A 21049-nucleotide genomic window follows, 5' to 3' on the forward strand; every position below is an offset into this window, starting at 1 on the left:
TCTAGGTCTGAGGAGTTTAAGGAAAAGGAACAGCTCCTAAAAGCTGAAGCAATGTAGCAATGCACTGTAAGTCTTCTTCCTTACCACATAGGTTATATACACCAGCACCTACGGCCTTGACAGAATGCACAATGTTAACCTGCAGCCTGGCAGAGCCACAGCTACTGTGGCTTGCTTTTTGCTCTCCCTCCCCACAACACACATCTTCTTCCAGTACTTGTGTATAGTATAATATTATATAGTTATTTCTCATCTGACTTGTGGGCTGATGCTGCCTTCTAAGCTGCTTGGGGGCTCAGAACAGTGCCCGGCTGACACAGAGAGGTAGAACAAGGTCTGGAACAAACATCCTTCATTATAGAAAGTACAAAATTAAGGCATTAAATGTTTGGTTTACTAGCACTTATAAAGCTAAATAAGTATAAAACATTAGCAAAAAAAGGGATCAAAAGCACAATTTTCAAGTTGTACTTTTTCTCGTTGTTAAAGTTCTCTATATTCAAACTAAAAGCACGAGTCTTTAAACTGCAGAGTTCATTTCAGATTGTTCACCCATAGCAACAGGTCAACACTATATTCCTGAATTATATTCAACTGTGTATTTTTACCTGTATGAAACTTCTTCCAAAATATAATTAATCTAGGTCACAAGACCCAGGTTTGGGAATTTTTTTTTACTTAGGCTAAAGGTTGTTGTGACTCAATAAATGGCTAAGATTGAAAATTGGTAGAATCCCAGAAAACTGGACACGTGGCGCTGTAGGCCCTAGGATATAGGCCACTCTCGACTGCTTTATTTTTATACTCACTGTTGGTATGTATTTTAATAATCATTTTCATGGTCTATGCTCAATAGTGTGGTAAGGAAGAAAGGTATGTGTGTTGGGAGTGTGGCAAGACAATCAAATTCACCCTTAGGTCCTGAATATATCAAGTCCAGTCTTTATTGCCCTAAACCTAAGGAGGAAAGATCTAATGCCACTGTGTGGGGGTTGAAGTAAGTACCAAAGGAAAAGCAGTTCCCTCCGCCTCCAATAAGCAGGAGCTGCTGCTCTTCAGGAAGGAGGGCACTGCTGTGGTTGTGCAACATTAATGGCCATGGCACAGACGCGATGTCAATCTGATACTCGGAGCTCAACCCTGTAGTCAAACTGATAACAGTCACTCCAGGAACTGAGGAGGAATGAATCCAGACCCCTCCAACCAGAAGCAGCTTTCCATTAAATACATGAGCAGTGTGAGAGTACCTTGGGGTAATGGAGGGCTGGATATCTATTGATTCCCAGAGGAATCCAGAGGATACTGGTCTGAGAAAGAGTACAGAACTCAACGGTTCCTCAGAAGCCCCAAGACCTCCAGCGATAAGTGCTCCCCCTTGCCAACTACAGGCGCTGTGGGAATGCCGACCTTCGGGTGATGAGCCTTGTACTGGGATTCTGACCCAAGCCATTGTCTCTACATGTAGAAAACGACAGTCACTTAGTACAGGTTCCGTCACACTTCGACCACCATACACAAATAAATATCTTTGATTCTGATAGTATACTTCGGTTGTTGAATGCCTCCAACATGACAACATGGACCCTTCTTCCAAGGCAGCCTTTGTTACCACTACATTTTGGCCCTCGGGACAATTATCCTCACTTTTGTATATATCAAGCTGGAGAGCCCCAGAGGCTGGATTTACTGGGGATAGTCTCCCTCCAAGAACCAGAACCTGAGTATCTGAAAGCCTTGTCATGGTGTGATAAAGGCGTCCATCCCACTGGCCTTCAGTCTCCAAAGTACTTATTTGGCAGCCTTTCCATTCAGAGTCACAGGATCTCGAGAGCAAGTGAAACCTGCTCACCCGGCAGTGTCGGCCCTCTTGTTCTCCAAAGCCTCCTGCACTGAAAATAATGCCAGGGCTCAAGAGAACAGAGGAGTGGCCATATCTCTGCAGACTTGAGTGCTGGTGGTCGCTAGTGACTACACTGGCAGAAAGAAACCCTGAAGGCAAAGCAGGATCTATCTGAAAAGACGCTTCCGAGGGCAGAAACATTGGAGTTTCTGACAGAATATCTCCCTTAGATGCTGCCAGGATGAAATAGTGGGAACACTTCAGATGCCATTCCTCAAATTCATCAAAGGGCTCAAGTGTCTCAACTCGCTGGCGCTCATCTGCAGGGATAAGGCGGCGATAGAACTCGTTCAGGTCCAGGGCGCTGCAAGCAGTCCAGCCAGCTTGTAGGAAGCGCTGGCGCTGGGCCTCCACGTCGGGAAAGAGTTCCAGTCCATGCAGGGGTGAGTTCAACCGCCGAAAGTGCTGCAGCATGATTTGCCCGAAGGCATCAACCGGCTTCATCTGCTCATAGATCACGAAAAGGGCGTCGGGGAAACGCTGGGCAGCCCAGGCGATGAGGGCTGCAGCTCTGGAAGGCTCCAGGTAGGTCAGCACCGCCTCGGCCAGGATCAGCGTTGGGGAGGTGGCGTCCAGGCCAGCACTGTCCAGGGCCTCGCCCAATCGCTGGAGCTCCCTCAAGTCAGCGCCCAGGATGCGGTAGTCCGAGCTCTCAAAGCACAGAGTTGACGCTGAGTCCCCGATCTTGAAAGGACCGGTCTGCGCGCACAGCTCCGGGGTCTCCTCGATCCTCTTCGCCTTGAGCTGAGACACGTCCGGAAAGTCCACCTCCCAGACAGCAGTTCGGGTCAGCAGGCCCGCAGCTTTCAGACGAAAATAAAGCGAGTCGGAACCTGAGCCCAGTGACAGGATCTGTGCTCTGGTCGGGGACGGGATCGCGCCAGTGAGATCGAGGAAGGCGCGCACGCAGTGACGCACGGCGCGCGCGCGCACGTAATAGCCGCGGTGGATAAGCGGCGTGCGCCGCACGATCCCTGGGACCAGCAGCGCCGCGAAGGCATCGCTCACGTACCCTTGTGCGGCTAGCGATCGCTTGCTGAGGGAGCTGCTGTCATTGGTGCTCTGAACCGTTCCCGTCCGGCGCTGGCGGCTTCGCGGGCCCATGACCAGAAGGCGCTCCGCTATTCTCCACACAGAACGTTCACCGGACTCCAGCTCTCCCGCTTCCGGGTGCGTCACTTCCGGGCAAATCGCTGTCAGCCAAAAACCGCGAGAGACTTTTTGACATTTTTTTTCCTTCCAAATTACATTTTCCCGCGAACACGCCCTCTGCTTAGTTAACAGCTAGCGTTTGGGGAGTTCAGGTTACCACTTTGTACAGGCATTTTCTATAGGGAACAACCTTGTATAGGTCCTCGTATTTGAGAACATTTTCAGGTGAGTCGGAGGCTGACAACCTGATATCCTTTTGATCCGGCAAAAGAGGACCAGCATTTCGCATCTTTAGCAGTCAAGAACAGATTGTTCCTTGCACGAAAGTAACAGTTTTTCCTTTATTGAATGTTCTCGTTGCGAGGAGGACTCATTTAAATCTTAAGTTAGGCCACATGGAAAGTGCTTTACAGCTTTACAGATAATTACCGATAGTTTAACCTCCTGCCCCCGTACATGCTATTGAGTCTCCCGCGTTCTAAGTTCTGTGCTAGGTCTACAGTGAGTAAAGTATTCAGCATGTCTTCACTTATAAAATGACACTCCCCTCCACTTCCAAGATTCCGTGATGCTTATGTGTTATGGAGTATGCCCGCTGTGGTGGTGTTGAGTTCCCCCTTCCCGCTTTTTTTAAAGGAAGCAACCCAGGTTGGAGTTTTAAAGAAAGTTTCTACATTGTGTGCCTAGGAGATATCAATAAGAAAGCACTCCCAGAGATATGTAGAAATCTTATCATTTACTAATTTGGTGTCCGCCTGGATTAGGGAAGGAAATTAGAATGACTTTAAGAATGATTAACTCAGAGCAGTAGTATGTAAGGGCTGAGAGTATGTGTTTTGGAGTCCCACTGGATCAAGACAAAGTTTCTATGAAGATTTGGTTATTGGAAAATGTTGTTTTGGTGTTAGGAACTAACTCATTAGTGATCTTAGAAGAGCAGATTCTGTGGCAGAATGATTCAGTGAGTGGAAGGTGTGTTAATAAAGGTATCCAGTCTACCCAGGAGGGGCTGAGACAGGAGACAGCAAGTACTAGGCACCATCCAGAGACAGGATCTGGTCCTGACAGAACCCAGCCCATTTAAGGAACGTGTTTGTGCAACATAGACTTCGAAATGAAAACTGTTTTCTTGTGAAAGCAAATACATGCTACGTAGGCAGGTTAACCTGACCTTACCCAGTAGATAAGGGTTAAAGGAACAGACAAACTCTGGATTTTCAGTTTTCCTTTTTTTCTTGTTTGTATTTTTTACTAGTCATTTCCCCACTGCAGACACACCTAAGTAATCTTTGCTTAACTTAATGGGAGCTGGGGAGTGGGGGGTGTAAAAAGAAGATATCAGCAGTGGCGTTTCTGTTTCCTATGGAAGATCTGAAAATAGTTGTATTTGTTAGTATAGGTGAAAGTGATCCGAAAGCTACACATACAGCAAGTTTTCTTAAAATATGGCAGTCTGAAGAAAGTCCAGCACCTCAGAAATTATGATTTTGTAAGTTGTATTGTCCAAGCCAAGAATAAGATCGAAGAGAAACTTTCCTTCTACTAAAGTGATGGAGGCCAGACAGCAGTGGGCACGGAAGACAGACTTTTACATGCAATTGCCAAAAGTGGTAAGAATTAACTACAGAATTCTTGTTGTTGTATAATGGCTGTTACATCATTTTCCACGGAAGAAAAGTAAAGTTTATGGATAGAAATTGTAGAAGGCATATAGCTAAATCAAGTAGCTTACCTAGTATAAACTACAATTAGGAACCAGGCAACCAGAGCCTGGTATGGGCCATGAGTCTAATAGATACTTGTTAACGTTTTACTGATTGTACTCTTGTTTTAGGAGCTTCACGCCCACTTGAATGGCTCCATTAGTTCCAGTACCATGAGGAAATTAATAGCCAAGAAGCCACATCTTCAAGTTCATGGTCACATGACAATGATTGACAAGGGAAAGAAAAGGACTTTAGAAGAGTAAGCTTGGGGAGGATGTAGGAGTTTTTTGTCTGTCTGTATTTTGAGATTATAATATGTAAGAATCAGATATTTGATACTTAAATAGGGTAGACATCTGGCATGAAATATACAACATAACATACACCATTTTTCCAACTGTCAATACTGACAATAGGTTTAATGATTTATATGTCATATTGAGTTACTTCTTAGATTTGAAAATAAAGACAGATTGATTTTTCTCTATTTGCTATCCTGGCAGGATTAAAGAATAGGAATGATTATTTCACACTTTTCAATATAAATAAATAATATATTATTTTAGCTTTTAAATTGTCTTTCTAGATCAATGTAATTTTGAAAAGAAGAGTATCCTGTAGTTCTTTGTAAATTTAAATATATATTTACGCCGGAGAGACAGCTCAGCGGTTAAGAGCTGCTCTTCCTTAAAATAAGTAAATAAATATATACTTACTATTAACTTCAAATTTACTAATTAATTCCATTCTGAGAGTTTTTCTTGAGTAACAAGTTTTTGTTGACAAATGTGTATTAAAACATTTGTTTCATTTGTAGATGTTTCCAGATGTTCCAAGTTATTCATCAGCTTACTACTAGTGCTGAGGACATCCTGATGGTGAGACACAGAGGAGGGTTAGAACAGTCTGACTTTTCAAAGCAGTGCACGGTTAATGTTGCCTATGGCCTTTTGCTATCATCAATACTCTGATGAAAATGCTCCCTCCCCCCACCCAGTTTCTCTTTCTTTCTCTTTCTCTTTATTTTTTCCTTTTTCTGTTACAGATTTTTTTTTCATGACAACTCTTTTAAAAATCAGTGTAAGACATTGGCCTAAGAGCTAGTGTAAAGTCTGTTGTTGTTTTAAAACGAGGAACTGGATAGAAGGGAAATGGGGGAAGTAAGGAAAGAACCAAGATCAGCATCTTGTGAAAGCCTGACCTGTTTTCCATACATGACATGTCATAAGAAATAGCTGGAAGCTGGAGAGATGCTCACTGCCTACGAGCACTGGTTGCTCTAGCAGAGGACCTGGGTTTGATTCCCAGCACCATGTAGGGTCCTGCTGTAACTTCAGTTCCAGGCATCTGATATTCTCTTCTGATCTCTGTGGCACTGCACACACATGGTGCACAGACATATATGCAGGAAAAATATTTGTGCACACAAAATAAAAATAAATTTTCAAAAAAGAGGACTATTTGTCCTCAGAGAGCCATTATGTTCTTATCTGTTCCTCTCTCCCTTCTTTTCCATGGAGCCCAGACTGGTCTCATACATATTCTCCTGTAGTTGAGGCTGGCCTTGCATTCCTAGTCTTCCTGTCTCCACCTTTCTTTCTTTTTTTTTTTTTTTTTTTTTTTTTTTTTTTTTTTTTTTTTTTTTTTTTTTGAGCTGAGGACTGAACCCAGGGCCTTGCGCTAGGGCAAGCGCTCTACCACTGAGCTAAATCTCCAACCCTGTCTCCACCTTTCAAATGCTGGGATTCACCACCAGGTCAGTAAGGGAAACTGTGACACATGCCTATAATCCAGCACTCAAGAAGACCACAAGTCCAGGTCAACCTGGACTGTATAGCAAGATTGACACCAAGAGAGAAGGGGGAGGAAGGGGGAGAAAGGCATGCCCAGGAAAGGAAAGAAGGAGTCAGATACAGAAAAGGACAAAATAGGGCAAGGTAAGTAGTTCATTGGTAGGTAGAGGGCTTGCCTAGAATAAAGGAGCCCCTGGGTTTGGTTTGATCCTTATCATACCTGAGGGCCAAAAAAACAAAACAAAAAATACAATTTGTGTCTGGAGAGTTAACTTTGAAGTAGTTAGGATTTTTTCCTCCTTGGAATAAACATGTTGATTGTATTGATTTTCTTATAGAGAAGAATTAACTTCGATAATTTAATAATTTCCTCATTTCCTCCTTTTTCCTTTCACTCACTTCTTCATGTTTTTTAAACAACAACAGACTTTACATTAGTTCTTAGGCCAATGCCTTACGCTGATTTTTAAAAGAATTGTCATGAAAGTAGTAATCTGCTCAGTACAAGTTGAGTGTATACTCCCAGTGTCTCAGTCACTCTCAAATGCATGGGGATAAAGAGACACAGACACAGCCCCTGCTCCTGAGGCTTTGTCAGTAGATGGAGCCACGGCTCTCTGTTGGACACAGAGGTAGGGTTTATAGACATCCCAAATGATACAGTCTCATTATTTGCTCAGCAGATGCCAGGGAGCACAGCCTACCACAAGAGCTCAGCTCTTACTCTACTAGTGGATATCACAGGGAAGATGGTGAAGTTCTAGGTTTTGAGAGCTTGATGTACTATGAGTAGAGTAATGCTGTGTTCACCTGCTTCACTTTGTTTCAGATCAAAGGTTGGTGGAAAGCTCTTAAATGAGATGAGACGTAAAGATTCTATGCATTTGCTTTAGTGCTGGTGGCAGAGGCATCTACAGGTGATAACAGTGAAGTAGCCATATAGTACATGAACATCTATAAGACTAAGAGATCATTTGCTATAGTTGTGAGATTATGGGTCATCCTGGCTTGTTTTTGACAACTTGACATAAACCTTGACAGATGTGGAAAGAGGGACTCTTCATTGGTAAAATGTGTCCATAAGATTGGTCTGTAGCAAAGTCTACTGGGTAGTTTTGGTTAATTATTTGTGTGGCAGGGCCTAGCCCGCCATGAACAGTGTACCTCTGCTGAGCAAACCATGAGAAGCAAGCCAGTAGGCAGCACTCCATGGCTTCTCCTTGGCTTCTACCCACCTCCAGGCTCCCACCTGGACTTCTCTCAGTGATGGAACATGAATTGATGGTTGTAAGCTTAAATCCTTTTATCACCAAGGTTCCTTTAGTCATAGTGTTTTATCAAAGCAATAGAAACCCTAATGAAGACATGGGGTTTGTGTAAACCCTGGTCAAGATGACCTATGTGTAATGTAAATGAGTCAGGACTGAAATATGTAAGAAAAATAAGGTGCTCTACAAGGGTCTTGTATGGTGGCGCACACCTTTAGTCCTAGCATTTGACGGGCAGAGGCAGGTGACTCTCTGTGAGTTTGAAGTCAACCTGGTCTATACAGTGAGTTTCAGGCCATTGAGGGCTGCATAGTAAGATCCTATCTCAAAACAAACAAAAAACCTCTATAATGTACTAGATGTGGCACTTGGTGCAACTTTCTTGAGGTAATTTTTTTTGTTCCTTTTCCAGATGAAAACAGACTTAAAGTGATTAAGTATGGCCAGGTATAATGGTGGATACTTGTGATCTCAGCATTCAAGTGACTGAGGCAGAAGCATTGTATTGTGAGTTCAAGGCCAGCCTAGACTAAATTTTGAGACCTTATCTCAAAAGCAAAATAAAGGTCGAGGGCTGAGCATGTTGGTGCATGTCTTTAATCCCAGTACTTGGTAGGCAGAGGCAGATGGATCTCTGAGTTTGAGAACAGCCTCGTCTACAAATTGAATTTCAGGACACTCAGGGCTACACAGGGAAACACTGTCCTGAAAAACTAGAACAAAAAAATCCTTTTTGGGCCAGGCAGTAGTGGCACACACCTTTAATCCCAGCATTGGGGAGGCAGAGGCGGGTGGACCTCTGTGAGTTTGAGGCCAGCCTGATCTACAGAGCTAGTTCCAGGACAGACAGGGCTATGCAGAGAAACCTTATTTTGGAAAAACAAAGGGGGGTCCGGGGGGAATCATTTTTGGTTTACATAAGGGAAAAAAAGTGGGTGCAGACACTATATTGCTATGATTCCTCTAGGTGCCATCCTGTTAGGCATTGCCTGTGGAATCAGCCAATGCTTATTCCTTTGTTAGACACCGTCCTTGCACACAGTCAAAGGTTAGGATTGACGTAACGGCTGAAGGTGACTAGGACAGACCTGTGGGAACCTCATTCTGGTCCTTTTCCCGTCTACATTTGATATTTCTTAGGGTTGATGGCAGGAAAGGAAAATGCGTACGGAATTAGATAGTTCTGCTTTAACACACACTTTTTTGCCTGAGGGGAATTTCCTCAAAAACTTCAGAGAAAAAATTAGCTTTGCTAGAATTTGATGAAAAAATACAAGGCGTTCCTAAATAACTTGCATAAGAACCTTACGCTGTGACCGTAGCTGACACACAAGTAATGTCTAAAGGTCATATTAGCAGTGCTGTTTATTTCAGTCTGTCCATTCCCCAGCACAAAACACATTTCATCGCAGCTCGATGGCTTTGACTCTGTTTTATCTGTTATTATAAATTCTGGGAATGGTTTAAAGAAGGGAGAGAAAGCCAGGTATGCCACTAGGCAGGCAGAGGCAGGAGAATCAGGTAAGTTTAAGGCCCACCTAGAATATCTGAGCCCCTGTCTCAGAAAAAGAAAAAGAAAAAAGAAAAAAAAGAAAGAAAAGAGGAGAGGAAAAGAAGAAAGGAAGGAAAAGAAAAGAATGGCTGCTATGCAGACCTCATTTTCAGATGAGAATAGGGTCAAGGAAATTGTTGACGAACTGACATAATCTGTATTAAGAATGGAAAAAGCAGCAGACAGCCCTACTACCTGGGAGGTTTTGGTCAGGTTTTGCCAATGAAATTTAATAAATGAAATGAAACTGTAGCACTTGGCCATTCATTAGGCACCTTCCTATAGATTATCAATATTGTGTACATCGCCTTTATTATCAGGTCACAAAAGAAGTCATTAAGGAGTTTGCAGATGATGGTGTCAAGTACCTGGAGCTGAGGAGCACTCCCAGAGGAGAAGGTGCTACTGGTAAAGTTGAGTTAGTCCTGGGTGAATGTCCTGTTCTGTTTCCATGTGTCCTGCTCATACAAGGTTCCTATTTGTTTCTATTACTCAATAACAAGTATCTTACATTAGCGATGTTTCAAGTGGCTTCTCATAAGTATGTGTGGAGCTGAGTTTCAAGTCCAGTGCCTCACACACTATAGGCCAGGGACCTACTACTGGGCCACAGTGATGTCCAGCCTTCATGAATTATTCTTGAATAAGTATGAAACCTATTTGGGAAGTAGTCCCTCTTTTAGTCTGATCTTCCTTGTTTAGGTTTTCTTCAAGAAAAGGATACAGCATATGGGGAGATGGCTCAGTTGGTAAAGTACTTGCTTGGCAAGCATGAGGACCTGAATTCAAGACCCAGAACCCATGTAAAAAGGCGAGGAATGGTGTTCTTGCAACCTCAGCACTAGGGAAATGGGGATAGGCAAATTCCTGGCGTTTGATAGACAGCCAGTCATCAGCTTGGTCCTCTGCCAGTGAGAGTCTGTCTCAAAGACAAGGTGAATGGCACCAGAGGAGGACTTTCTATTCGATTAATCTAAACTATTTAACTAAACTATTAGATTTATTTAATCAGCCTCAGAACAATTACTGAGCATATTACCCCTAATCTATCTTTTTATAAGCACTTGCTGTTTGAGTCTTGCCTGGGTTCTTTCTGCTCCAGCAGTCTGTCCTCAGGAGTGTTTCACTCAGCCATGAACTCATAGTCCATCAAGTCTCATGGAGACCGCCTTCTCTCTTCTCTCCTTGTGGTCTCTATCTATGACTCCCATTTTCTGTCTTTAATTACTTTTATGTTTGCTTATGAACATTTTCATAAAGCACTTATTATCCCTAAAGTTGATTTTGGCTTTTTAACTTCACCTTTTTAGCTCTGTCCTTTCAATGTTACTGAAATACAGTTATCATTAACTGTTGTGATATCACTTACTGATAGGTTACTCTGAAGAGGTAGAAGCTGAAGGATCATGAGTTTGAATCCAGCCTGGGCCACATCTTTTAGGGAATAGGACTGTGCCTAGTGGAAGAGCATTTGTCTCAGGTTCAGTCTACAGGTGACAAAGAATACTATACTCAAATGTTTCTCCTTGGGGACCAGAGAGATGGCTCAGGATTTAAGAGCCTGTCTGCTCTTGCAGAGGACCAGTTTGGTTCTCAGCACCCATATCAGGTGACTAACCACAACATGTAAATCTCGCTCCAGGCCTCTTCTGGCCTCTGTGGGTGCTCATTCACATCTGTGCGTGTGCACGTTCACACAAGATAAAATATTTTTTAAAAAGTTGCCCTAAAGGTCATTCATCTTTAACCAGGCTGTTGCACGGCATACAGTGGTGTTCACTCAGTGACGCTGTTTGAAGGAGTAAATAGGTGACACTGTCTTCACGCGTGTTCCTCTGTGTTCTTCCAAGGCATGACTAGGAAGACTTACGTGGAATCCGTACTGGAAGGCATAAAACAGTGCAAACAAGAAAACTTAGACATTGACGTTAGGTAAGAAGATGGGATGTCAATAACAATATCCTTTTAAAAAACAGAATGTGGTATTTTACTGCCTGATAAAGGTAAGATGGATTTTTTTTTTAAAAATCAACTATTTTTACCTACAACATAAATAAATAGAATCAAGAACCTTGTTGCTGAAGAGGGAGCGCAATACTGAATTAGTCATCTGGCAGTAAAATTCTAGTATTTTTGCTCACGTTGAGTATGGCTTCTCACTGCTGTTAAGCTGAAGTAGACTTTTTATCACTACCTGCATAGTCCCACATGATCTGGCTGCCTTTCTTCAATCACTGTCTGTGCCGCTCCTTTTAGTCCATATTGGCCTACTCTCTCTCTCCTACAGGCTAACACTATCCATCTCAGTGGAACTTACTGGCACTTATGCCTTCCACCATGTCCTTACATAGCTACCTGCTCATTGTTCAGGTTTCAATTTGGCTGTTATTTCCTCAAGGAGGCCATCTTGACCTGTCTACTCAGCATGCTTCTGACCCCCAAATCCCCTCCTCACCCATGGTCCTTGTTGTTGATTCACTGCTACATACCCAGTACAAAGTCAGCCTTCTGACATTGTTTTGTCTTTTGAGACAGGGTCAAGTAACCCAGATGGAACTGGAACTTGCTCTATAGACAAGGTTGTCCTTGAACTCCTGATCCTCCTGCCTTTACCTCCCAAGTGCTGGGATTATGGCATGTGCCATGATACTTCATCACTTATTTATTCTTGCCAAAAACTAAATCTGGTCTAATTAAGCTTCTAGACTAGGTCCAATTATTTATTTATAGAAAATACAAGAGGGCATTTTAAAATAGAGATGCAACAAATCCAGACATGAGAAGCTTCGTAGGAGAAGCAATCTTATTTTCTTTAAACAAATAAATTATACAAAAAGAGTTAGGATGGAAATGAGAATGGGAGAGAACTGGCTAGATTCAAAGAAACGTAAGTGGATGGGGAGATGGCTCGGTTAGTAAAGGACTTGGCTAGCAAATATGAGGACATGACTTCAAATGCCTAGAACCCATGTTATAAGAAAAGCCAGAAGCCCATGTTGTAATCCTAGAGATGGTAAGATAGGAGTTGGAAACAGGCAGATCCTTGGAAGTTCATAGGCCAGCTAGTTTGGCCTACATGAGGAAGTTCCAGGCCAATGAGACTCTTTTTCAGACAAAAGGTCCTTGAGAAACCACATCCAATGTCTTCTGACTTTCATGCACTCAAAATGCACATCCTACAGTGAGCATGTGCACACCCGTACATAAAATACACTTTAAAAAAAGATAGGAGATACAGTGACTAACAAAGTATATACTTCATTTAGGTCCTGATTCAAACTAAAACTAAATACACACACACACACACACACACACACACACACACACACACACACACACACACACCACCACCACCACCACCACCACCACCACCACCACCACCACCACCACACCAACACCACCACTGCTGCTGCCACTGCCGCTGCTGCCACTGCCGCTGCCGCCACCACCAACGATATGGGAGAAAAGTGAGACAGTTGGAAATTTGAAGGCTAGATACCAATACTACTTAGGCATTCATGTCTTGTTCTGTGTATCAAAGTACAATGTTGTGCTTAGACTCACTACTTTATATAGTAAGCCACATCCAAGTGGCCAGACTCACTACTTTATGTAGTAAACCACATCCAAGTAGTTAGCCACTCTTTCCCTGGCAACACTCAGAAATGTCTTTTTATATGCATTACTAGTTTTTTAAATGTGGATGGGTTGTTGTGTTGTTTTGATGTAGACAGGGTCTAGACATGATCTAATGTGATCCAGGCTGGCCTCAAACTCCACCCATTTTCTGATAAATTTGTGGTTCTGAGTTGCCTTTACTCTCTGGGTGGTTTTGTGCTAAGTAATCTCAATGAAGCAGTTGAGTAAAGAGAAGGCATATGATTATTAAAGGTAACCTTTTTGGGATTAGTTGGTTTGAAATCGATAGAGGTTTTTGGTTTGGTTTGGTTTTTCTGAGACAGTTCTCTTGCATCCCAGGCTGACCTTGAACTCACATTGTAGCCAAGGATAATCTTTCTGCCTCCACCTTCCAGATACTTTGATTATAGGCACACATGCACCTACTCTGTGAATTTCTTGATCATAATATCTTCCTGCCAAGTTCGTATCAACTGTATTTTTCTTATATTAAAGGTATTTGATGGCAATTGACAGAAAAGGTGGCCCGACAGTAGCCAAGGAGACTGTCAAACTTGCTAAAGAGTTCTTCCTCTCTGCTGAGGATACAGTTCTTGGACTTGACCTCAGTGGAGATCCAACTGTAAGTTACGATATTGTCTCTCCTAACGGTAGAATCAGTGGGGGAGGATTAGGTTGGAGCATCATAGCATGCGTTGGTGTCCAGCAGACGCCATATGAAGCCCTGTTCTGCCCTAGACCATCAGAACACATAGCATGGCCTTCTTAAGGGTTTTAAAAAGAAATACCATAAAAATAGATTGTTGATATTATCGAATAAGACCATTCTCCATTCTTCTAAAGACAATATAACTAGTAACAGTCTCTATGTGCAGGAGTTAATTGCACTGTGTATGATGAATAGAGAAGGTGTTAAGAGTGTAATTATGCCATAAACCCCTAGAAAGAAAGGTTTCATGAGCTTCCTAAGTGAAAGATTCAAACAAAAGTCTTGCTACTTGGGGCCAATTAATTCTTTGTTGTGAGCTGTCTTTGATATTTGTCTGGTTTTGTGATTTATTTATGTGGTTTTTTTTTTAATCATGGAAGCTTTCTAAACCAAGTGAGTTCTCCATAATACTAAACATCTATATACATGTCTTTCAGAAATAAAAATTTTGGGACTAGAGATGGCTCAGTGGTTAAAAGTATTGACGGCTCTTCCAGAGGTTCGGAGTTCAGTTCCCAACAACCACATGGTGGCTCACAACCATCCATATTGAGATCCGATGCCCTCTTCTGGCCCGCAGGCATACATGCAGGCAGAAAGCTGTATGGTGTATACTAATAAATAAATATTAAAAAGAAAAAAGAAAGAAAAATTTTGGCCTGTCATATCCAACTGACATACTGAGCTTAGCTCACTGGTACTGGACTTTCAAGGTCAGGGATAGCCTTTCCATGGTGTATTCCCTAAAGTGTCCAACAGTATAGCTCTCTACAAGCAAGAGGTTCAAAAGAAACCAATGTGTCATCATTTTACCCCTTAATTGGGGTAGAACCCCAGATCCCTCAATATGCTCAGAATTCTTATACACCCTCGTTTTATCTTCAAGATAGGACAAGCAAAAGACTTCTTGGAGCCTCTTTTAGAAGCTAAAAAAGCAGGCCTGAAGTTGGCATTGCATCTTGCAGAGGTAAGTGCTGTCACAGAGTGGAGAGGGCAGGCTACTTTAAAAGCAGAGTTGTTTGTCAGTAACGAGAAATAAGCCTCTCTTGGAAAACATTTTTTCTTTGTTTTTATGAGGTACGGTCTCATGCAACCCAGACTGGCCTGGAATTCACTCTGTGGCCAAGAATCACCTTGCCCCTTCTGCCTCCACCTCCCAAGTGCCAGGGTAATTTAGAAGATATTTTTTAAAGGGGGAGTTAGAAGTACTTTTAAATGTTAATTAAAACATTAAAACATGGTTTTCTTTAATGTTAGTTTCTAAGTTTTTATGGTTCCCATTATTTTGTAACCAGTTATCTCTGGCCTGTTCTCAGGATCACAACCTGCTTGATATCTTAGTTTCTTATTCGCTGCATTCATATAAAATAGTTCATTTTAAAATGATCTGGCCAGGGCTGGAGAGATGGCTCAGCCGTTAAAGGCTAGACTCACAACGAAAAAATGTTCTGGCCAGCTGGACAGTGATGACCTTTAACCTGCACTCAGGAGGCAGAGCCAGGCAGATCTCTGAGTTTAAGGCCAGCCTAATCTACAGATTAAGTTCCAGGGCTTCTGTAGCCTAACCACCCCCCACCAAAAAAAAAAATGTTCTTGTCACTTGCCTTCCAGTCCATCTAGGAGAAAATGATTATAGTATGTACATGGATAACCCTGTCAATATACAGTATAAGCGCATTGAGAGAAATGTGAGGCCATGGAGTCTTATGAAGTTAGATTTTCACCCTTACCTCCACTATCCCAGATTGTGAATATTGTTTTCAAAAACACTTTTTTGACTGAAAGTTTTATATGTCTGAAGAAATTTCAAGTATAAGGGATTACAGAACCAAAGGAAAAGGATGTGAAGTCCTCCCAAGAGGTGACGTTAAATTTAGTATGTAATTCTCTACTTTTTTCCTAATGTATGTGAACACATGTATACACATATAGAATCAGGGTCTCTATTTTATGTGTGGAAATTCTTTTTTAGGTTTTACTTCTTTATGTTCATACTTCCTAAGATTATTATTAGGCCGTAAATGACTGATACAGCTAAGAAGGTTTGAGAGGGGTTCAGTAATTATGTTTTCTAAGAATGCTGGCATTCACTGCTCAGCGTGCAGAATAAAATACATCGGTTACCAGCACAAGCCACTGATCCCCTCTTCTCACTTTTCTGAAGATTCCAAATAAGGAAAAAGAAACACAGATGTTGCTGGATCTGCTTCCTGACAGAATTGGGCATGGAACATTCCTCAACACTCCCGAGGCAGGGTCAGTAGATCAGGTGAACTTCGTGAGGCAACACCGGATACCTCTTGGTAAGACTTAGAATGTCATGTTGCCTAGATAACCCTTTAGCCCCTTCTTTCTCCAGGCCCTGGACTACAAGATTTATGTGGAAAGGTACTGATCTATAATTCAGACATTTACAAAATAAGACACATGGTGTGTGTGCTTTCTGGTCTCATTAAGTGGTGGAACTTTTAGATTCTATTAGAAGATAAGTTTTAGGAGGGCAGCTCTCTGTGTGTCTTTCTATTTATCTCTGACTGTTATTCTCTGTCTCTCTGTTTCCCTGGTCCTCTCCTTCTCCTCTTCCTCTTTTTCTCTCTCTCCCTTTTTCTATCTCCATCTCTCTGTCTGTCTTTGTCTCTGTGTCCATCGTACTGACTGCTACAGTCCCTAGTGCTGGGAACTCAATCTTCTGTTGTTTTGTTGTTGCTTTGTTTATTTACGAAATAATGTTCGGGGCTGGAGAGATGGCTCAGTGGTTAAGAGCATTGACTGCTCTTCCAGAGGTCATGAGTTCAATTCCCAGCAACCACATGGTGCCTCACAACCATCTGTAATGAGATCTGATGCCCTCTTTTGGTGTCTGAAGGCAGCTACAGTGTACTTATATATAATAAATTAATAAATCTAAGGAAGGAAGGAAGGGGAGAGGAAGGGAAGGAAGGAAGGAAGGAAGGAAGGAAGGAAGGAAGGAAGGAAGGAAGGAAGGAAGGAAGGAAGGTAGGTAGGTCGGTCACTCGGTCAGCTGGAAAGATGGCTCAGTGGTTGAGAGCACTGAGCTGTCTCTTCAGCTCCGGGAATTTGGTGCCCTCTTCTGGGCTCCTCAAGGGCCTGCACTCACACACAGAAAATTTAAACAAATAAAGGTCATTTAGAATTTTGAAGATGACTATAATAAAATTAACACATAGGTCCAGTGAGATGGTTCACAAATATCCTGCCAACCATGATGTCCTGAGTTCTATCTGGAAACTCACAGGTTCTTCTCTGTCATTCATTCATTCATTCATTTATTCATTTATTCATTTTCTCTCTCTCTCTCTCTCTCTATCTCTTTCTCTCTCATTTTCTTTCTCTCTCCCTATCTCTAAATAAATGTAAAAAATATAAAATTAATGTTATGGAAATGTATAACATTTCCTTAAGAATTATACCCAGGCATGGTGGTACAGGCTTATAACCCTACCATGTAGGAGGCTAAGGCAGGAGGATTACTAGTTTGAGACTATCCTAGAGTACTTAGGGGAAACTTGTCTCAAAAACTAGGGAAACTGGTGCTGAAGAGGTGGTGTGGTTAAGAGCAATGGCGCTCTTCCAGGGACCCCGTGTTCAATACTCAGAACCTACATGGGAGCACACAACTCTCTGTAACCTCAGTTCCAAGGGATCAACACTATCTTCTGGCCTCCCTCCTCAGGCACCAGGCATACAAGTGACAAGAGACATACATAGGCAAAATGTTGGACATATAAAATAAAAATTTAAAAACACATTAAAAAATTAGGGAAATTGTAAACCTATTTTTCCATACCAACTGACCATAGCACACTTGCTTGTGAAAGTTTATGATGACTTTGTGGCAGTCACTATGCCATTTGCTGAAAATAAGAGTAAACAAAGTAGACAGCTTCCTTTATAAGAACTCATCAGAAGACCAAACTACATCTCAAAAGAAGTCAGTGTGAGGCCAGGCGTGACGGCGTATTTTTAATCCCAGAGCTGCAGCAGCAGGTGGATCTCTATGAGTTCAAGGCCAGCCTGGTCTACATAGTAAGTTCCAGGCTAGCCAGGGATATATAGCCAGACCTTTTCTTAAAACAACCAACCAAAATCAGTGGATGTGAAGCCCTGTGAAGGATTGTGACAAGCTGATTATATTCTAGGCCACTAATCTTTCCATCTTGATAAAGCAAGGGAAGCAAGTCACTGTGAAGAAAGCAGTAACTTCCTGTCAGGTTTAGTGGCAGTCCCAGCAGTAACACATACCTCTGTACAAGTGCACTATCTGAAGTATGCTTTTGTGTTTCTATGTAGTATTGGAGGCGAATGCAGAGCTTTGCATGGGAAGGGTAGGCCCTCTTCTGCCAAGGTACATCCCAGCTCAGAACTACAACTTCACAAGTAATGAATAGTACATTTTGTGCAGTAATGAAACTGCTTCAATCAGCAGAGTTTGGAAGGTTTCTTGTGAATCTGCATGGTGGTCACTGAATGAGTTCACTTACTTGCTTTTAATAGGAGGATTTTCTCCTTTCTTCTAGAACTTTGTTTGACCTCAAACATCAAAAGCCAGACAGTTCCTTCTTATGACCAGCATCACTTTGGATTCTGGTACAGCATTGCTCATCCTTCTGTGATCTGTGTAAGAAGTATTATCTTTCTGCTTCTTTTAACTCAGTACATTGAATTAAGCCATAATAATAAATATTAATAAATATTAATAATATTTATTATCTTGCTGGCTGCCTTCCCTGAGTGCCTGAAGGAAATGTCCCAGTAGCAGAACTAGAAGGGGACGGGGAAGGAGAGGCTGCAGAGGGCTCAGGTGATTCCCATTTGGTTCTGAAAAGCAGTAGGGCAATATTTGGGGAAGCTGAAAAAATGCTGGTGCCCAGTATCCTTGCCACAGGATTCTTGCTTTATTTGACCTTGGATGAGTCCTGGGCACGAATATGCTTTAAAAACTCTTTATGTGCTTTTAACATGCAGCACTCTGGTCTTTTTTTTTTTCTTTTAAAATAAACAAGTTTTTTACAAATGTGTATTTATAAGTTCTTGTTTAGAGTCCTGAAATGGGAAAATAAGATCTGAACCACAAAAAAAAAGTGAATTTTACAAAACATCTTATCTTGACCTGTTCTCATTTACCCGGCAGACCGATGATAAAGGTGTTTTTGCGACAAGCCTTTCTCAAGAATATCAACTGGCAGCAGAAACATTTAATCTGACCCCATTGCAGGTGTGGGATCTGTCTTATGAATCCATCAACTACATCTTCGCTTCTGACAACACCAGATCTGAACTGAGAAAAAGGTGGACTCACCTGAAACAGAAAATGTTAGGCTGTAACGAGGTGAACTACTCTTGATTATACGTCGTAAGCAAGGTCTTCCTGCCCTGTGTACCCCACTCAGTTACTGCCCACTTGAAATGACTTCAAGTTCAGTAGCCAAGTATACATGGGTCTAACTCTAGCACCTTCATCCCAGACTAAGAGCATTGAGGTCTTGCATGGCAGTGCCTCCATGCTGTTTGCTGGGAGGTTGTTAAACCTTCATTCCTTAGTGACTCTGTTTTTTCACGTAGCACTCTCTTGCCATTGGTGACCATAAACCTTCTGAGAAGTTGAAACTCTGACTTTAGGGAAACCTCCGTTTTGTTATGTTTAATCAAATTCCTTCCACTTCCCTTTATCCTTTCGAGTTTTTTTTTTTTTTTTTTTAGGTCACAGTGCACACCTGCACCGTTTGTGTGGGTGCCTAGTTGTGAGGCGACTGCAATAACAAAGCTAGAATCTGGCTTTGCCCTTCTCATAATATCTTTAGAAATATATAAAGGGGGTTGGAGTAATCACTCTAGTTTAGGAAAAGAATGACTGACTAAGTAAGAAAGACACATAGCCAGAGCTTCTGGTTTAAAATCAGCTTCTATTTGGCTTCCCTTGGGAAGCTACCAGGACCTCCACAGTGCTAGGACTCCCTTAAAAGATCTTTGTAGTAATGGTAGCATTGTGGCATCTAGGGTTCTTAGATCACCAATAGTCCCATGCCCAGATGATGGCCCACACGCACAGAGTTACATGAACACACATATACCATGGCCTCATCAGCCAAAGATAGGTGACAGCTAAGATTGGTTCTGAATGCAAAGAAAAAGACTTTAACAGATAACAAATGTCTTGGTTAGTTTTTTTTCCACAAGCTAGAGTCATTTGGGAAGAGGGACCCTCAACTGAGAAAATGCTCCCACAAGATTGGCTTAATCAGTGCTTGAGCAGTTAGGGGGCCCATGCCACAGAGGGTGATGCCACCCTTAAGGATGTGGTTTTGGGTGGAAAGTGAAGGAAATGGAACAAGACATGAGGAGCAAGCTATAGGCAGCACTCCTCTATGGCTCAGCTTCAGTTCCTGCCTCAGCTTCCCAGGATGAGGGACTACAAATTATGAGGAAATAAACCCTTTCCTCCTCAAGTTACTTTTGGTGATGGTGTTTATCACAGCATTAAAAACACTAAACTAATAACGTATGCTTGAATTATTCTCCTTCTTAGAATGTATGGTTTCCCTGATCTCAGAGAAGAAACCTGGTGGCACCCTTAATTCAATTAAGGTTGAGATTTTTGTTTCTGCCTTTTAGGGTACATGATAAAGGAAAGTACTTAACTTTCAAAGTTCTTAGTTATTGTTTTATAACCTTATATTTCTAACTATATCCACTTACACAGATAAAATCTGTAAAATGTAACCTTTTTTCTTTACTGTGCTGGGGAATTGAATACAGGGCCTTCAGTACATCCTCACCCTCGATGTAGGCATTTCAAAGTATTATAAAAAATAGACAGAGTTAGAATGTATAATATATTCAGTGAGAAAATATGGAAAAGTAGTAACAAACATGATGAGAGCAGATGACAATATTGTTTCTAGTAGTGTACATTTCTGTGTATGCCTCTCCCGAAAAGGCTGTAGACATGAAAGGACTAGAGGCCTAGACCTCTTGCTCCTCCTCTGTGCTTTCTCTTAGACTGACTTTTGCTCCTATTCATCCTCAGCACTGGCAGTATTTGTGCCCAGTTTTCCTCTAGTAATGAGAGTACACTCTTTTCTTTTTACATTCTTCTCCTTTGTAAGTTGATGAGTTGGTCCTATGTATTTTAAAACTTTGCCCAGTTAATGTGATATGATTTTTTTTTCTTTTTTTCAGAGCTGAGGACTGAACCCAGGGCCTTGGGCTTGCTAGGCAAGCGCTCTACCACTGAGCTAAATCCCCAACCCCATGTGATATGATTTTAATTTGTTCCTTTGCCTACCATGTAAAGGTTCAAACAGATAAC

General features: G+C 42.0%; 2 protein-coding genes across 4 annotated transcripts; one reads left to right on the forward strand and one right to left on the reverse strand.

Annotated features, from left to right (window-relative positions):
- Positions 1-914: 914 nt before the first annotated feature.
- On the reverse strand, positions 915-3160 carry Lcmt2 (leucine carboxyl methyltransferase 2). Its single transcript, XM_032904042.1, has one exon. The coding sequence runs from the start codon at positions 3002-3004 to the stop codon at positions 944-946; it is 2061 nt and encodes a 686-aa protein (XP_032759933.1). The 5' UTR covers positions 3005-3160; the 3' UTR covers positions 915-943.
- Positions 3081-20460, forward strand: Adal (adenosine deaminase like). Of its 3 annotated transcripts, XM_032904045.1 has the most exons (11): positions 3081-3277; positions 4452-4662; positions 4887-5017; positions 5576-5636; positions 9692-9779; positions 11222-11303; positions 13506-13632; positions 14606-14686; positions 15884-16022; positions 18258-18358; positions 18872-20460. In XM_032904045.1, exons 2-11 carry the CDS (start codon positions 4603-4605, stop codon positions 19082-19084), a joined length of 1083 nt encoding a protein of 360 aa, XP_032759936.1. In that variant the 5' UTR covers positions 3081-3277; positions 4452-4602; the 3' UTR covers positions 19085-20460. The 3 variants fall into 3 exon arrangements, with proteins under 3 accessions (XP_032759936.1, XP_032759934.1, XP_032759935.1); XM_032904043.1 differs by lacking the exons at positions 3081-3277; positions 4452-4662; positions 9692-9779 and having other exon boundaries at positions 4973-5017; XM_032904044.1 differs by lacking the exons at positions 3081-3277; positions 4452-4662; positions 9692-9779; positions 11222-11303 and having other exon boundaries at positions 4999-5017.
- Positions 20461-21049: the final 589 nt, after the last annotated feature.

The sequence above is a fragment of the Rattus rattus genome, chromosome 5, assembly GCF_011064425.1.
Source record: "Rattus rattus isolate New Zealand chromosome 5, Rrattus_CSIRO_v1, whole genome shotgun sequence".
Taxonomy (NCBI): Eukaryota; Metazoa; Chordata; class Mammalia; order Rodentia; family Muridae; genus Rattus; species Rattus rattus.

What these genes read in the sequence shown, in the direction of transcription:
- Lcmt2 (XM_032904042.1), bottom strand. Translation starts at nt 3,004, where the DNA reads ATGGGCCCGCGAAGCCGCCAGCGCCGGACGGGAACGGTTCAGAGCACC.
- Adal (XM_032904045.1), top strand. Translation starts at nt 4,603, where the DNA reads ATGGAGGCCAGACAGCAGTGGGCACGGAAGACAGACTTTTACATGCAA. An exon ending in AAGAAAAGGACTTTAGAAGA is followed by an intron (nt 5,018 to 5,575) that starts GTAAGCTTGGGG and finishes TTTCATTTGTAG; the next exon opens with ATGTTTCCAGATGTTCCAAG. An exon ending in GTGCTGAGGACATCCTGATG is followed by an intron (nt 5,637 to 9,691) that starts GTGAGACACAGA and finishes CTTTATTATCAG; the next exon opens with GTCACAAAAGAAGTCATTAA.